Source organism: Coregonus lavaretus (assembly GCF_964263955.1).
Source record: "Coregonus lavaretus genome assembly, contig: HAP1_SCAFFOLD_436, whole genome shotgun sequence".
NCBI lineage: Eukaryota > Metazoa > Chordata > Actinopteri > Salmoniformes > Salmonidae > Coregonus > Coregonus lavaretus.
In genome coordinates, this window is record NW_028161380.1 from 193,737 (window position 1) to 210,611 (window position 16,875).

At 49.4% G+C, this 16,875-nt stretch overlaps 1 protein-coding gene across 1 annotated transcript in view; it reads right to left on the reverse strand.

The window, feature by feature from the left end:
- Nucleotides 1-2,782: 2,782 nt before the first annotated feature.
- Nucleotides 2,783-16,875, reverse strand: part of LOC311120750 (ZZ-type zinc finger-containing protein 3-like) — a 49,191-nt gene continuing 35,098 nt past the window's right edge. The window contains exons 10-13 of the mRNA XM_084195325.1: nt 16,623-16,772; nt 10,055-10,189; nt 5,412-5,512; nt 2,783-3,503 (exon numbers count right to left, since the gene is read on the reverse strand). Coding sequence (XP_084051451.1) covers nt 3,359-3,503; nt 5,412-5,512; nt 10,055-10,189; nt 16,623-16,772 — 531 coding nt within the window. The 3' untranslated portion in view covers nt 2,783-3,358. The remainder of the gene's footprint in view (nt 3,504-5,411; nt 5,513-10,054; nt 10,190-16,622; nt 16,773-16,875) is intronic.

Consider the following 16,875-nt stretch of genomic DNA (forward strand, 5'->3'; position numbering starts at 1 on the left):
GAATTTACTGAGGCAGCCATAACAAAACCAAAGAATGCTGCAGGACTCTCCGGATGTAGAAATACTATTTTCACATTTTTATTTCCACTGATCTCCTCTAACAGTTTAACATGATTTAAGAACATACCGTTATACACAGATATTGGGGGGGGGTGTTCGACGACGACGACGACGAAAACTAAACAAATTCCATACAAAATGGTGTCTACTCAAGCGCAAGAAAATATATGGTCATGTCTAGATGGGATACAGCTTTTGTCAAATTGAAGTCTAAAGTAATTTTATCTAACTCTCCCAACCTGCTACGCTAATTCTCCTAACCTGCTACGAAAACTAAATTTTGACAAAAGCCGTTTGCATTCTAGACCAGGGTTCCCCAAACTCAGTCTAGCCCCATCTGGTTCACGTTTTGGTTTTTGCACTACACAGCCGATTCAAATAACCAACTCATCATCAAGCTTTGATGATTTGAATCAGCTGTGTAATATAAAAAATATAATATGCCATTTAGCAGACGCTTTTATCCAAAGCGACTTACAGTCATGTGTGCATACATTTTATGGGTGGTCCCGGGGATCGAACCCACTACCCTGGCGTTACAAGCGCCATGCTCTACCAGCTGAGCTACAGAGGAGTGTAGTGCTAGGGCAAAAAAAACTAAACATGCACCCGGGGCGGGACCGAATTCAAGAACCCCTGTTCTAGACACAAAAAAAAAACATCTATGTGTATAAAATAACATTGTGGGTGGGAGAGTTCCAGTGGCAACATCATAATCACCACCTCCTCCTCGATTCTTCTCTTCTTCTCTGGTTGTTTTTAAATACATTAATAAAAATACAATATTTTAATGGCGCTTTAAACAAGCAGACTGTTAAATTATAAGAGGATCTAGACAAGGGTTCTCAAACCCTGTTCCTGGAGAGATACCCTCCTGTAGGTTTTAACTCCAACCCTGTTCCTGGAGAGCTACCCTCCTGTAGGTTTTCGCTCCAACCCCAGTTGTAACTAACCTGATTCACCTTATCAACCAGCTAATTATTACACAAATCAGGTGCGCTGGATTAGGGTTGGAGCGAAAACCTACAGGACGGTAGCACTCCAGGAACAGGGTTGGAGAACCCCATAGAGATAGATAGAGGACTCGTCTTTGTATCTGTGCCATTTACAGTGTCTGTGACAGCGTGGGCAGCGCCATTTTGAAGTAGTACATTTTCTTCTTCCGAATTGGCTGATCCCTCCCGATGACCCGGTTGGACATGACTCCAACAGGGTCAGCAGAAGGGATCAGCCAAATGAAGTTGGAAGCCCCACCCAGTTGACTACATTAAAAATGGTGGAAGCCCTCAATGGTGCTGCCCATGGTAACACGGCCACTAGAGGCCTCTGTCATTCTCTATGGAGAACCTTGCTCTGGAGGCTAGATGATGGGGCAGTTTCATAGAGGTCAGGGGTTAAAGGTCGGAGGTCAAGGTTCGAGGGTTCAGAGGGGGAATTCTCCAAACAAAGAAAATGGCACACAGACTTTATGCAACTAACTTTACGTCGTGTCATAGTTACCACCGGGCTACTTTTCACCATATCACTGTATATCTGTTATTAGTTACCACCGGGCTACTTTTCACCATATCACTGTATATCTGTTATTACACATGATCAACCACATGATCAACCACATAATCAAAACAACAGCATCAACCACATGATCAACCACATCAAAAAGAAAAACACAATTTACATTTTTCATCATAAGTTTAAGTTTCACAAGGCTTCCTTCCTTCAGCTTGTGTGCTTTCGGTGCTGTAGTGCTTCTCTGTTGGAAACTGAACTGGTTTAGAGGAAGGAGAGAGAGGGAAGGAGAGAGGGAAGGAGACCGAGAGAGGTGAGGAGATGACTAGCTGACCGAGGTGTATCAGGGTCTGTTACCATGGAGATGTGAGGTGGAGGTGTATTGGGTCTGTTACCATGGAGATGTGAAATGGAGGTGTATCGGGTCCATTACCATGGAGACATGAGGTGGAGGTGTATCTGGTGTCCGTTACCATGGCTGCATCTGACAACACCCGCCATGTGGGTTACATCAGCAGATCTTGTCCTGTGATTGGTTTAAAAACCTGGTAGGATTCAAAGACATGCCTTTCATGGCCACCGAGCTCCTCCCCCAACCCATATCCCATAACAGGCCCTGCCCAAAAAGGAAGCTTGTTAACAGGCCCCACCTACTCAAATACAGATATCTACCACCACACTACCATCACCACACACCAGTCTCAGCACTCAGGGTCATATTCATTAGTGCAAAACGTAGCAAAACGTTTTGTAATAGAAAACTAAAAGTTCAGGTAGTCCCTCCCCGTTTTCTTCCGTTAGGTGAACACGATCCTGAATAGTAGTAGACCCACTAGACCAGGAGGAAGAGGAGGAAGAGGAGGGAGGAAGAGGAGGGAGGAAGGAGGAGGGAGGAAGGAGGAGGGAGCAAGGAGGAAGAGGAGGAGGGAGGAAGGAGGAAGAGGAAGGAAGGAGGAGGGAGGAAGAGGAGGGAGGAAGAGGAGGGATGAAGAAGAGGGATGAAGAAGAGGGATGAAGAAGAGGGAGGGCCCTCTTGTCTGTCTCCGGGACTCGGGAATGTCGGTGTGCCCTCTTCAGTTTTTTAATTTAATTTTAAATAGTGTTTTTTATATTTCCATTATGTTCCGTTGGAAGTGAGCGCAGACCCCAGACCCCCTCCCAGACCCCCTCCCAGACCCCCTCCCAGACCCCCTCCCAGAGACCCAATGCCTGCCATACTGCTGGGCTAGTGGGGTGGGGTGAGCAGGGTAGCTGGGGTGAGCAGGGTAGCTGGGGTGAGCAGGGTAGCTGGGGTGAGCAGGGTAGCTGGGGTGAGCAGGGTAGCTGGTCTGAGAGCTGTCTAGGTTCTCAAGGTCTGGAGCCATACAGTCTGGCCTGCCGGCTGGAGGCTTCTGCTGGCTGAGGCTAGGGGCCGATGGAGTGTAGCTGAAACTGTGGCCCCTGAAGCTGAACCTGGTTTGAGCCGCCCGGTGTAACTGAAACTGTGGCCCCTGAAGCTGAACCTGGTAGGAGCCGCCCGGTGTAACTGAAACTGTGGCCCCTGAAGCTGAACCTGGTAGGAGCCGCCCGGTGTAACTGAAACTGTGGCCCCTGAAGCTGAACCTGGTAGGAGCCGCCCGGTGTAACTGAAACTGTGGCCCCAGGGCTGGACCAGGAAGCTAGGGGTCTGTATCTGTGGCCCCAGGGTTGGACCAGGAAGCTAGGGGTCTGTAGCTGTGGCCCCAGGGCTGGACCAGGAAGCTAGGGGTCTGTATCTGTGGCCCTTGGGCTGAGTTTAAGGGCCATGCTGTCATCTGTTAGCAGGGTAGTAGTTTGGGTCCAGATAGTTATATCCAGGGGTCTGATCCAGGCAGTAGTCCCTGTCTAGGAAGGTCTCATGGTGATAGACCGGTTCCAGACGGTGGCCGGGCGCGTGGCTCTCAGTCTTGTACAGGCTGGAGGAGGTAAACACAGGGGAAAGACAGGTTCATAAATTATCATTGGAAAAAGGGTTGCACGTACACCTTACAGTTGTGGCCAAATACACTGCTCAAAAAAATAAAGGGAACACTTAAACAACACAATGTAACTCCAAGTCAATCACACTTCTGTGAAATCAAACTGTCCACTTAGGAAGCAACACTGATTGACAATACATTTCACATGCTGTTGTGCAAATGGAATAGACAACAGGTGGAAATTATAGGCAATTAGCAAGACACCCCCAATAAAGGACTGGTTTTGCAGGTGGTGACCACAGACCACTTCTCAGTTCCTATGCTTCCTGGCTGATGTTTTGGTCACTTTTGAATGCTGGCGGTGCTTTCACTCTAGTGGTAGCATGAGACGGAGTCTACAACCCACACAAGTGGCTCAGGTAGTGCAGCTCATCCAGGATGGCACATCAATGCGAGCTGTGGCAAGAAGGTTTGCTGTGTCTGTCAGCGTAGTGTCCAGAGCATGGAGGCGCTACCAGGAGACAGGCCAGTACATCAGGAGACGTGGAGGAGGCCGTAGGAGGGCAACAACCCAGCAGCAGGACTGCTACCTCCGCCTTTGTGCAAGGAGGAGCAGGAGGAGCACTGCCAGAGCCCTGCAAAATGACCTCCAGCAGGCCACAAATGTGCATGTGTCTGCTCAAACGGTCAGAAACAGACTCCATGAGGGTGGTATGAGGGCCCGACGTCCACAGGTGGGGGTTGTGCTTACAGCCCAACACCGTGCAGGACGTTTGGCATTTGCCAGAGAACACCAAGATTGGCAAATTCGCCACTGGCGCCCTGTGCTCTTCACAGATGAAAGCAGGTTCACACTGAGCACATGTGACAGACGTGACAGAGTCTGGAGACGCCGTGGAGAACGTTCTGCTGCCTGCAACATCCTCCAGCATGACCGGTTTGGCGGTGGGTCAGTCATGGTGTGGGGTGGCATTTCTTTGGGGGGCCGCACAGCCCTCCATGTGCTCACCAGAGGTAGCCTGACTGCCATTAGGTACCGAGATGAGATCCTCAGACCCCTTGTGAGACCATATGCTGGTGCGGTTGGCCCTGGGTTCCTCCTAATGCAAGACAATGCTAGACCTCATGTGGCTGGAGTGTGTCAGCAGGTCCTGCAAGAGGAAGGCATTGATGCTATGGACTGGCCCGCCCGTTCCCCAGACCTGAATCCAATTGAGCACATCTGGGACATCATGTCTCGCTCCATCCACCAACGCCACGTTGCACCACAGACTGTCCAGGAGTTGGCGGATGCTTTAGTCCAGGTCTGGGAGGAGATCCCTCAGGAGACCATCCACCACCTCATCAGGAGCATGCCCAGGCGTTGTAGGGAGGTCATACAGGCACGTGGAGGCCACACACACTACTGAGCCTCATTTTGACTTGTTTTAAGGACATTACATCATAGTTGGATCAGCCTGTAGTGTGGTTTTCCACTTTAATTTTGAGGGCGACTCCAAATCCAGACCTCCATGGGTTGATAAATTTGATTTCCATTGATAATTTGTGTGTGATTTTGTTGTCAGCACATTCAACTATGTAAAGAAAAAAGTATTTAATAAGATTATTTCATTCATTCAGATCTAGGATGTGTTATTTTAGTGTTCCCTTTATTTTTTTGAGCAGTGTACATTGTCACCCTTATACTTTTCTTAAATAAGTTTTAACCCGTTTCAGGTATACTGAACCAGCCAATACATAGTAATTGAAGAAAGGGTCGTTGGCAAACACATCAATGAAACCGAAGTGGTCTACTGCACCAGGAACAAAACCGCTAAGATGCAGGCCAAGGTATGCAATGGAGTAAAACCTTCCTGTTTAAAATCATTAGCCTGATGAACAGATCCCCAGCCAGGCAGGACTCACCAGTCGGAGCAGTTGGAGCAGAAGTCTACAGCGTTGTATGAGGGACAGTCCTGACAATGCCACCGCACCCCCTGGATTGGCTCCACACCACACACGTCACACTGGAGAGAGAAACATTAGCTAGTCTCAGATGCAAGCTTTAAAAAAAAAAATACTAATGTCAAACCACATTACACTAAGGAGAGAGTTAGCTAGCTACCACACAGATTACACTAAGGAGAGAGTTAGCTAGCTACCACACAGATTACACTAAGGAGAGAGTTAGCTAGCTACCACACAGATTACACTAAGGAGAGAGTTAGCTAGCTACCACACATATTACACTAAGGAGAGAGTTAGCTAGCTACCACACAGATTACACTAAGGAGAGAGAGTTAGCTAGCTACCACACAGATTACACTAAGGAGAGAGTTAGCTAGCTACCACACAGATTACACTAAGGAGAGAGAGTTAGCTAGCTACCACACATATTACACTAAGGAGAGAGTTAGGTAGGTACCAAACAGATTATTTATTTATTTATTTTTATTTTAGTCATTTAGCAGACGCTCTTATCCAGAGCGACTTACAGGAGCAATTAGGGTTAAGTGCCTTGCTCAAGGGCACATCGACAGATTTTTCACCTAGTCGGCTCGGGGATTAGAACCAGCGACCTTTCGGTTACTGGCACAACGCTTTTAACCACTAAGCTACCTGCCGATTACACTAAGGAGTGAGTTAGCTAGCTACCACACAGATTACACTAAGGAGTGAGAGTTAGCTAGCTACCACACAGATTACACTAAGGAGAGAGTTAGCTAGCTACCACACATATTACACTAAGGAGTGAGAGTTAGCTAGCTACCACACATATTACACTAAGGAGAGAGAGTTAGCTAGCTACCACACAGATTACACTAAGGAGAGAGTTAGCTAGCTACCACACAGATTACACTAAGGAGAGAGTTAGCTAGCTACCACACAGATTACACTAAGGAGAGAGTTAGCTAGCTACCACACATATTACACTAAGGAGAGAGTTAGCTAGCTACCACACAGATTACACTAAGGAGAGAGTTAGCTAGCTACCACATAGATTACACTAAGGAGAGAGTTAGCTAGCTACCACACAGATTACACTAAGGAGAGAGAGTTAGCTAGCTACCACATAGATTACACTAAGGAGAGAGAGTTAGCTAGCTACCACACAGATTACACTAAGGAGAGAGAGAGTTAGCTAGCTACCACACATATTACACTAAGGAGAGAGTTAGCTAGCTACCACACAGATTACACTAAGGAGAGAGAGTTAGCTAGCTACCACACATATTACACTAATGAGAGAGTTAGCTAGCTACCACATAGATTACACTAAGGAGAGAGTTAGCTAGCTACCACACAGATTACACTAAGGAGAGAGAGTTAGCTAGCTACCACATAGATTACACTAAGGAGAGAGAGTTAGCTAGCTACCACACAGATTACACTAAGGAGAGAGAGAGTTAGCTAGCTACCACACATATTACACTAAGGAGAGAGTTAGCTAGCTACCACACAGATTACACTAAGGAGAGAGAGTTAGCTAGCTACCACACATATTACACTAAGGAGAGAGTTAGCTAGCTACCACATAGATTACACTAAGGAGAGAGTTAGCTAGCTACCACACAGATTACACTAAGGAGAGCGCGTTAGCTAGCTACCACACAGATTACACTAAGGAGAGAGAGTTAGCTAGCTACCACACAGATTACACTAAGGAGAGAGAGGTAGCTAGCTACCACACAGATTACACTAAGGAGAGAGAGTTAGCTAGCTACCACACAGATTACACTAAGGAGAGAGTTAGCTAGCTACCACACAGATTACACTAAGGAGAGAGAGTTAGCTAGCTACCACATAGATTACACTAAGGAGAGAGCGTTAGCTAGCTACCACACAGATTACACTAAGGAGGGAGAGAGTTAGCTAGCTACCACACAGATTACACTAAGGAGAGAGAGTTAGCTAGCTACCACACAGATTACACTAAGGAGAGTGAGTAAACTAGCTACCACACAGATTACACTAAGGAGAGAGAGTTAGCTAGCTACCACACATATTACACTAAGGAGAGAGTTAGCTAGCTACCACACAGATTACACTAAGGAGAGAGAGTTAGCTAGCTACCACACATATTACACTAAGGAGAGAGAGTTAGCTAGCTACCACACAGATTACACTAAGGAGAGAGAGAGTTAGCTAGCTACCACACAGATTACACTAAGGAGAGAGAGTTAGCTAGCTACCACACAGATTACACTAAGGAGAGAGGTAGCTAGCTACCACACAGATTACACTAAGGAGAGAGAGTTAGCTAGCTACCACACATATTACACTAAGGAGAGAGTTAGGTAGGTACCAAACAGATTACACTAAGGAGAGAGAGTTAGCTAGCTACCACACAGATTACACTAAGGAGAGAGAGTTAGCTAGCTACCACACAGATTACACTAAGGAGAGCGCGTTAGCTAGCTACCACACAGATTACACTAAGGAGAGAGAGTTAGCTAGCTACCACACAGATTACACTAAGGAGAGAGAGTTAGCTAGCTACCACACAGATTACACTAAGGAGAGAGAGTTAGCTAGCTACCACACAGATTACACTAAGGAGAGAGTTAGCTAGCTACCACACAGATTACACTAAGGAGAGAGAGTTAGCTAGCTACCACATAGATTACACTAAGGAGAGAGCGTTAGCTAGCTACCACACAGATTACACTAAGGAGGGAGAGAGTTAGCTAGCTACCACACAGATTACACTAAGGAGAGAGAGTTAGCTAGCTACCACACAGATTACACTAAGGAGAGTGAGTAAACTAGCTACCACACAGATTACACTAAGGAGAGAGAGTTAGCTAGCTACCACACATATTACACTAAGGAGAGAGTTAGCTAGCTACCACACAGATTACACTAAGGAGAGAGAGTTAGCTAGCTACCACACATATTACACTAAGGAGAGAGAGTTAGCTAGCTACCACACAGATTACACTAAGGAGAGAGAGAGTTAGCTAGCTACCACACAGATTACACTAAGGAGAGAGAGTTAGCTAGCTACCACACAGATTACACTAAGGAGAGAGAGTTAGCTAGCTACCACACAGATTACACTAAGGAGAGAGAGTTAGCTAGCTACCACACATATTACACTAAGGAGAGAGTTAGGTAGGTACCAAACAGATTACACTAAGGAGAGAGAGTTAGCTAGCTACCACACAGATTACACTAAGGAGAGAGAGTTAGCTAGCTACCACACAGATTACACTAAGGAGAGAGAGTTAGCTAGCTACCACACAGATTACACTAAGGAGAGAGAGCTAGCTAGCTACCACACATATTACACTAAGGAGAGAGAGTTAGCTAGCTACCACACATATTACACTAAGGAGAGAGTTAGGTAGGTACCAAACAGATTACACTAAGGAGAGAGAGTTAGCTAGCTACCACACAGATTACACTAAGGAGAGAGAGTTAGCTAGCTACCACACATATTACACTAAGGAGAGAGTTAGCTAGCTACCACACAGATTACACTAAGGAGAGAGTTAGCTAGCTACCACACAGATTACACTAAGGAGAGAGAGTTAGCTAGCTACCACACATATTACACTAAGGAGAGAGAGTTAGCTAGCTACCACACATATTACACTAAGGAGAGAGTTAGCTAGCTACCACACAGATTACAATAAGGAGAGAGTTAGCTAGCTACCACACAGATTACACTAAGGAGAGAGAGTTAGCTAGCTACCACACAGATTACACTAAGGAGAGAAAGTTAGCTAGCTACCACACAGATTACACTAAGGAGAGAGAGCTAGCTAGCTACCACACATATTACACTAAGGAGAGAGAGAGTTAGCTAGCTACCACACAGATTACACTAAGGAGAGAGAGTTAGCTAGCTACCACACAGATTACACTAAGGAGAGAGAGAGTTAGCTAGCTACCACACAGATTACACTAAGGAGAGAGAGTTAGCTAGCTACCACACAGATTACACTAAGGAGAGAGTTAGCTAGCTACCACACAGATTACACTAAGGAGAGAGTTAGCTAGCTACCACACAGATTACACTAAGGAGAGAGAGTTAGCTAGCTACCACACAGATTACACTAAGGAGAGAGTTAGCTAGCTACCACACAGATTACACTAAGGAGAGCGCGTTAGCTAGCTACCACACAGATTACACTAAGGAGAGAGTTAGCAGGCTACCACACAGATTACACTAAGGAGAGCGCGTTAGCTAGCTACCACACAGATTACACTAAGGAGATAGTTAGCTAGCTACCACACATATTACACTAAGGAGAGAGTTAGCTAGCTACCACACAGATTACATAATGTGGTGTTTTGTTGATGGTGGTGGAAAACACTGTCTCAGGCGCCGCTCCAGAATCTCCCATAAGTGTTGAATTGTGTTGAGATCTGGTGACTGAGACGGCCGTGGCATATGGTTTACATAGTTTTCGTGCCCTGTGGATAGGGGCGTTGTCATCCTAGAAGAAACCACTACCTTGTATCCATGGTACAGGGCCATGGCGGTGTGTGTGTGAGTGAGTGTGTGTGTGTGTGTGTGTGTGTGTGTGTGTGTGTGTGTGTGTGAGAGACTGTGTGTGTACCTTGTATCCATGGTGAAGGGCCATGCCGCTCTCAGCCTGGATCTCCTGTAGTTTGTGTTTCTTCATCCTCTTCAGCTCCAGAAGCTCCTTGTACTCCGGCAGGTGTCTCAACTCCACAGGTACACCATCCTCATCCTGGAGAAACACGCACACACACACACACACACACACACACACACAGAGACACAAACACACACACACAGAGACACACACACACACACACAGAGACACACACACACACACACACACACACACACACACACACACACACACACAAGGATACACAAACACACACAAGGAGACACAAACACACACAAGGAGACACAAACACACACACACACACGAAAACACAGACACACTCCTTAGTATCACAGACTAATATTTGCAGTGAGTTTTCTAAAGAGCATAGGCATGCAGCCCCTCTAACCAATAAAGACTGGCTCCTTGTAGTGAGATTCCTTTAACAGTAGAACGGCCGGGCCTCGACTGCATGCAGCCCCTCTAACCAATAAAGACTGGCTCCTTGTAGTGAGATTCCTTTAACAGTAGAACGGCCGGGCCTCGACTGCCGCCCCCCTTCAAGCTAACGAGCTGTCATTCTGACTGCAACATTCTAACCGTCTAATAAATACATTTCACATACGCCATCGCCAAAAATAATTATTTGGTTGTGTTTATGTAGGTATTGGGTAGTATTAGAATACATATTGTTTTTCCTTCTTCAATAGCATTTATGACTTTATGTTACTGTAGGCTATATGTAAAAAATAAATAAAATAAAAACAAAACAAGTGTTCAATAGTTGGTGTCTTTATTTTTAAAAAATTTTATGGGGGTAGATCAGCTTTAATATTGCAGATAGATTGTAACTTCCATCAATGTAATTGTCTGCATCACTTTACATTATTTAATGTATTTATTTATTTTCCACTTTGTTGGAGTCTTTGTTCCAGCTATGAAACAGAAAGCGTATGTGTTGGAACACGGCAGCAGCTTGTTTTTATAAAACGGCAAAATAATAAAATACCCCGACCACCAAGACGCACGGGAAGCAAGACTCAGTCAGATGATGAAAGCATCAGTTGCCTAGACGACATTATAGGCGCCAACTGTGCTTAATTAATAGTGGAAATCAGCACTAAAGCAATAATGGCATTATAATGAATATAAGTGTCGATATGACAGCAGTCAAAAATAGTCCATTATTTATCCATTGGATACCATGTCTGTTTCCAGCTCATCAACAGAGAGATCCCAGGCAGTGACTCCTTGCTCCCTGTGAGCCTCAGCACAGTACAGTCCCTGATCCCAGGCAGTGACTCCTTGCTCCCTGTGAGCCTCAGCACAGTACAGTCCCTGATCCCAGGCAGTGACTCCTTGCTCCCTGTGAGCCTCAGCACAGTACAGTCCCTGATCCCAGGCAGTGACTCCTTGCTCCCTGTGAGCCTCAGTACAGTCCCTGATCCCAGGCAGTGACTCCTTGCTCCCTGTGAGCCTCAGTACAGTCCCTGATCCCAGGCAGTGTCTGCTTGCTCCCTGTGAGCCTCAGTACAGTACAGTCCCTGATCCCAGGCAGTGACTCCTTGCTCCCTGTGAGCCTCAGTACAGTCCCTGATCCCAGGCAGTGAGTCCTTGCTCCCTGTGAGTCTCAGTACAGTCCCTGATCCCAGGCAGTGACTCCTTGCTCCCTGTGAGCCTCAGCACAGTCCCTGATCCCAGGCAGTGACTCCTTAATCCCTGTGAGCCTCAGTACAGTCCCTGATCCCAGGCAGTGACTCCTTGCTCCCTGTGAGCCTCAGCACAGTCCCTGATCCCAGGCAGTGACTCCTTGCTCCCTGTGAGCCTCAGCACAGTACAGTCCCTGATCCAAGGCAGTGTCTCCTTGCTCCCTGTGAGCCTCAGTACAGTCCCTGATCCCAGGCAGTGACTCCTTGCTCCCTGTGAGTCTCAGAACAGTCCCTGATCCCAGGCAGTGTCTGCTTGCTCCCTGTGAGCCTCAGCACAGTACAGTCCCTGATCCCAGGCAGTGTCTGCTTGCTCCCTGTGAGCCTCAGTACAGTCCCTGATCCCAGGCAGTGACTCCTTGCTCCCTGTGAGCCTCAGTACAGTCCCTGATCCCAGGCAGTGAGTCCTTGCTCCCTGTGAGCCTCAGTACAGTCCCTGATCCCAGGCAGTGACTCCTTGCTCCCTGTGAGCCTCAGCACAGTCCCTGATCCCAGGCAGTGACTCCTTGCTCCCTGTGAGCCTCAGCACAGTCCCTGATCCCAGGCAGTGACTCCTTGCTCCCTGTGAGCCTCAGCACAGTACAGTCCCTGATCCAAGGCAGTGTCTCCTTGCTCCCTGTGAGCCTCAGTACAGTCCCTGATCCCAGGCAGTGACTCCTTGCTCCCTGTGAGTCTCAGAACAGTCCTTGATCCCAGGCAGTGTCTGCTTGCTCCCTGTGAGCCTCAGCACAGTACAGTCCCTGATCCCAGGCAGTGTCTCCTTGCTCCCTGTGAGCCTCAGTACAGTCCCTGATCCCAGGCAGTGTCTCCTTGCTCCCTGTGAGCCTCAGCACAGTACAGTACCTGATCCCAGGCAGTGACTCCTTGCTCCCTGTGAGCCTCAGTACAGTCCCTGATCCCAGGCAGTGACTCCTTGCTCCCTGTGAGCCTCAGTACAGTCCCTGATCCCAGGCAGTGACTCCTTGCTCCCTGTGAGCCTCAGTACAGTCCCTGATCCCAGGCAGTGACTCCTTGCTCCCTGTGAGCCTCAGTACAGTCCCTGATCCCAGGCAGTGACTCCTTGCTCCCTGTGAGCCTCAGTACAGTCCCTGATCCCAGGCAGTGACTCCTTGCTCCCTGTGAGCCTCAGTACAGTCCCTGATCCCAGGCAGTGACTCCTTGCTCCCTGTGAGCCTCAGTACAGTACAGTCCCTGATCCCAGGCAGTGACTCCTTGCTCCCTGTGAGCCTCAGTACAGTCCCTGATCCCAGGCAGTGACTCCTTGCTCCCTGTGAGCCTCAGTCCCTGATCCCAGGCAGTGACTCCTTGCTCCCTGTGAGCCTCAGTCCCTGATCCCAGGCAGTGACTCCTTGCTCCCTGTGAGCCTCAGCACAGTCCCTGATCCCAGGCAGTGACTCCTTGCTCCCTGTGAGCCTCAGCACAGTCCCTGATCCCAGGCAGTGACTCCTTGCTCCCTGTGAGCCTCAGCACAGTCCCTGATCCCAGGCAGTGACTCCTTGCTCCCTGTGAGCCTCAGTACAGTCCCTGATCCCAGGCAGTGACTCCTTGCTCCCTGTGAGCCTCAGTACAGTCCCTGATCCCAGGCAGTGACTCCTTGCTCCCTGTGAGCCTCAGCACAGTCCCTGATCCCAGGCAGTGACTCCTTGCTCCCTGTGAGCCTCAGTACAGTCCCTGATCCCAGGCAGTGACTCCTTGCTCCCTGTGAGCCTCAGTACAGTCCCTGATCCCAGGCAGTGACTCCTTCCTCCCTGTGAGCCTCAGTACAGTCCCTGATCCCAGGCAGTGACTCCTTGCTCCCTGTGAGCCTCAGTACAGTCCCTGATCCCAGGCAGTGACTCCTTCCTCCATGTGAGCCTCAGTACAGTCCCTGATCCCAGGCAGTGACTCCTTGCTCCCTGTGAGCCTCAGTACAGTCCCTGATCCCAGGCAGTGACTCCTTCCTCCCTGTGAGCCTCAGTACAGTCCCTGATCCCAGGCAGTGACTCCTTGCTCCCTGTGAGCCTCAGTACAGTACAGTCCCTGATCCCAGGCAGTGACTCCTTCCTCCCTGTGAGCCTCAGCACAGTCCCTGATCCCAGGCAGTGACTCCTTGCTCCCTGTGAGTCTCAGAACAGTCCCTGATGTGCTGTAGCATGTCCATCTCACATAAACAATAAAAGCTGGTGAGTGTGTTGCTGATGTTTTTTGCTTGAGATGTAGGGCCTGCTCTCTGTGATTACATTTTGTGCCAATAATCATCCTGTAGCATTGTCACTGGCTTGATCTATCCAAACAGTGCCATCCCTTCCTCTCGCTCTCAACCAATCAAATGTATTGATAAAGCCCTTTTTACATCAGCAGATGTCACAAAGCGCTATACAGAAACCCAGCCTAAAACCCCAAACAGCAAGCCATACAGATGCTCTCCTGTCTCACTGTTTCATCTGGTGGTACTCAGTGCGCACCGTTCTGGCTTTTTTGCGCTTAGGCCTCGGCGGCGTAGGCTCAAAGGCCTCGGCGGCGTAGGCTCAAAGGCCTCGGCGGCGTAGGCTCAAAGGCCTCGGCGGCGTAGGCTCAAAGGCCTCGGCGGCGTAGGCTCAAAGGCCTCGGCGGCGTAGGCTCAAAGGCCTCGGCGGCGTAGGCTCAAAGGCCTCGGCGGCGTAGGCTCAAAGGCCTCGGCGGCGTAGGCTCAAAGGCCTCGGCGGCGTAGGCTCAAAGGCCTCGGCGGCGTAGGCTCAAAGGCATCGGCGGCGTAGGCTCAAAGGCCTCGGCGGCGTAGGTTCTTAGGCCTCGGCGGCGTAGGTTCTTAGGCCTCGGCGGCGTAGGCTCAAAGGCCTCGGCGGCGTAGGTTCTTAGGCCTCGGCGGCGTAGGCTCAAAGGCCTCGGCGGCGTAGGCTCAAAGGCCTCGGCGGCGTAGGTTCTTAGGCCTCGGCGGCGTAGGCTCAAAGGCCTCGGCGGCGTAGGTTCTTAGGCCTCGGCGGCGTAGGTTCTTAGGCCTCGGCGGCGTAGGTTCTTAGGCCTCGGCGGCGTAGGTTCTTAGGCCTCGGCGGCGTAGGCTCAAATGCCTCGGCGGCGTAGGTTCTTAGGCCTCGGCGGCGTAGGTTCTTAGGCCTCGGCGGCGTAGGTTCTTAGGCCTCGGCGGCGTAGGTTCTTAGGCCTCGGCGGCGTAGGTTCTTAGGCCTCGGCGGCGTAGGTTCTTAGGCCTCGGCGGCGTAGGTTCTTAGGCCTCGGCGGCGTAGGTTCTTAGGCCTCGGCGGCGTAGGTTCTTAGGCCTCGGCGGCGTAGGTTCTTAGGCCTCGGCGGCGTAGGTTCTTAGGCCTCGGCGGCGTAGGCTCAAAGGCCTCGGCGGCGTAGGTTCTTAGGCCTCGGCGGCGTAGGTTCTTAGGCCTCGGCGGCGTAGGTTCTTAGGCCTCGGCGGCGTAGGTTCTTAGGCCTCGGCGGCGTAGGTTCTTAGGCCTCGGCGGCGTAGGTTCTTAGGCCTCTGCGGCGTAGGTTCTTAGGCCTCTGCGGCGTAGGTTCTTAGGCCTCGGCGGCGTAGGCTCAAAGGCCTCGGCGGCGTAGGCTCTTAGGCCTCGGCGGCGTAGGCTCTTAGGCCTCGGCGGCGTAGGTTCTTAGGCCTCGGCGGCGTAGGTTCTTAGGCCTCGGCGGCGTAGGTTCTTAGGCCTCGGCGGCGTAGGTTCTTAGGCCTCGGCGGCGTAGGTTCTTAGGCCTCGGCGGCGTAGGTTCTTAGGCCTCGGCGGCGTAGGTTCTTAGGCCTCGGCGGCGTAGGTTCTTAGGCCTCGGCGGCGTAGGTTCTTAGGCCTCGGCGGTGTAGGTTCTTAGGCCTCGGCGGCGTAGGTTCAGGCTGAGGCTCAGAATCAGAAGAATCATCAGAGATATCATGACTCATTTCTTCCCCACCATCTGAGTCGTTTTCATTCAGATTTTGTAGCAGCGCTAACGCAGCATGTACATCCATTCGTCTTGGTCTTCTTGCCATTGTAAATGACGCCTCTCACTGTGTACTCCAAGTAGGCCAGAGTAGACTGATAAAACAGCTTGGATTTGGTGGACTGGTATAGGGTACATTTTGAGAGTATAATTTGAAAATACCAATACAATAGAATGGCCCGCCCTGTTCTTCATTCACAATCAGTGATTACATAATTATGCATCGTTAGCTTCCCCTCGTTCATAAACTCACCCATTCTCCCCATCATACTTCACTTCATTTATTTCATCTGTTGCTATATGTGTGAAATTAGTTTAGGTTCAGTTGAGGCAATTATCGGGGTGATTATCAACTGGGCACGGCACCTTCCACTGTAGGGGGAAGGAACGGAGCAGGCCCTCCTAAAACTGGTTCTAACTCCAGTTCTGTTTGTCATTTTAAGATTCTGACAACGGCAGTCTGTTACATAAACTTATTAAGGAAAAGTCGAGGACGGAGGGGAGCGTGACTTTAAACAATGGCAGAGTAATAAAACAATGAAATTCATGAGCAGTCAAAATGATTAACGGTTCTAGTGTTAACCCTGCTTGCATGACTGAATCTGAAATCTGAGCTTTGCTGCTGACGCACTTTTGCAGTACGTGTCTGTGTGTGTCTGTGTGTGTCTATGTGTCTGTGTGTGTCTGTGTGTCAGCAGGGAACAGCGACTCTTCGTTTCATAAAGGTTGCACACATCAGAGATAGAGTGAGAGAGAGGGAAATGTCAGTACTAGCATCTTGAGAGAGGGAGGAAGCTAGAAAGAGAGCGAGCGACAGAAGAGAGGAAGAGAGAGATGGAGTGGAAGAGAGAGGAAGAGAGGGAGATGGAGTGGAAGAGAGGCTGCGGAGTAGAGAGGTAGACAGAATGGACTGTGTGTGTCTGTGTGTAACATACCGAGTGGTCTCCATCAGGGTCCTGTAGAGAGCTATAGTAGGCAGCTCTCTCATCCTCTTCATCCATATAGACAGGAGGCTCATATGACGTCAGGAAGGTGGACGGTCGGTACAGGTGCTTGTTCAGGTGGTGCTGCCTCTTATTGGACACCTACAGACAACATCATCAACATCATCATCAACATCAACAGCAGCATCATCAACAACAGCAACAACAACAGCAGCATCAACAACAACAGCAGCATCAACAACAA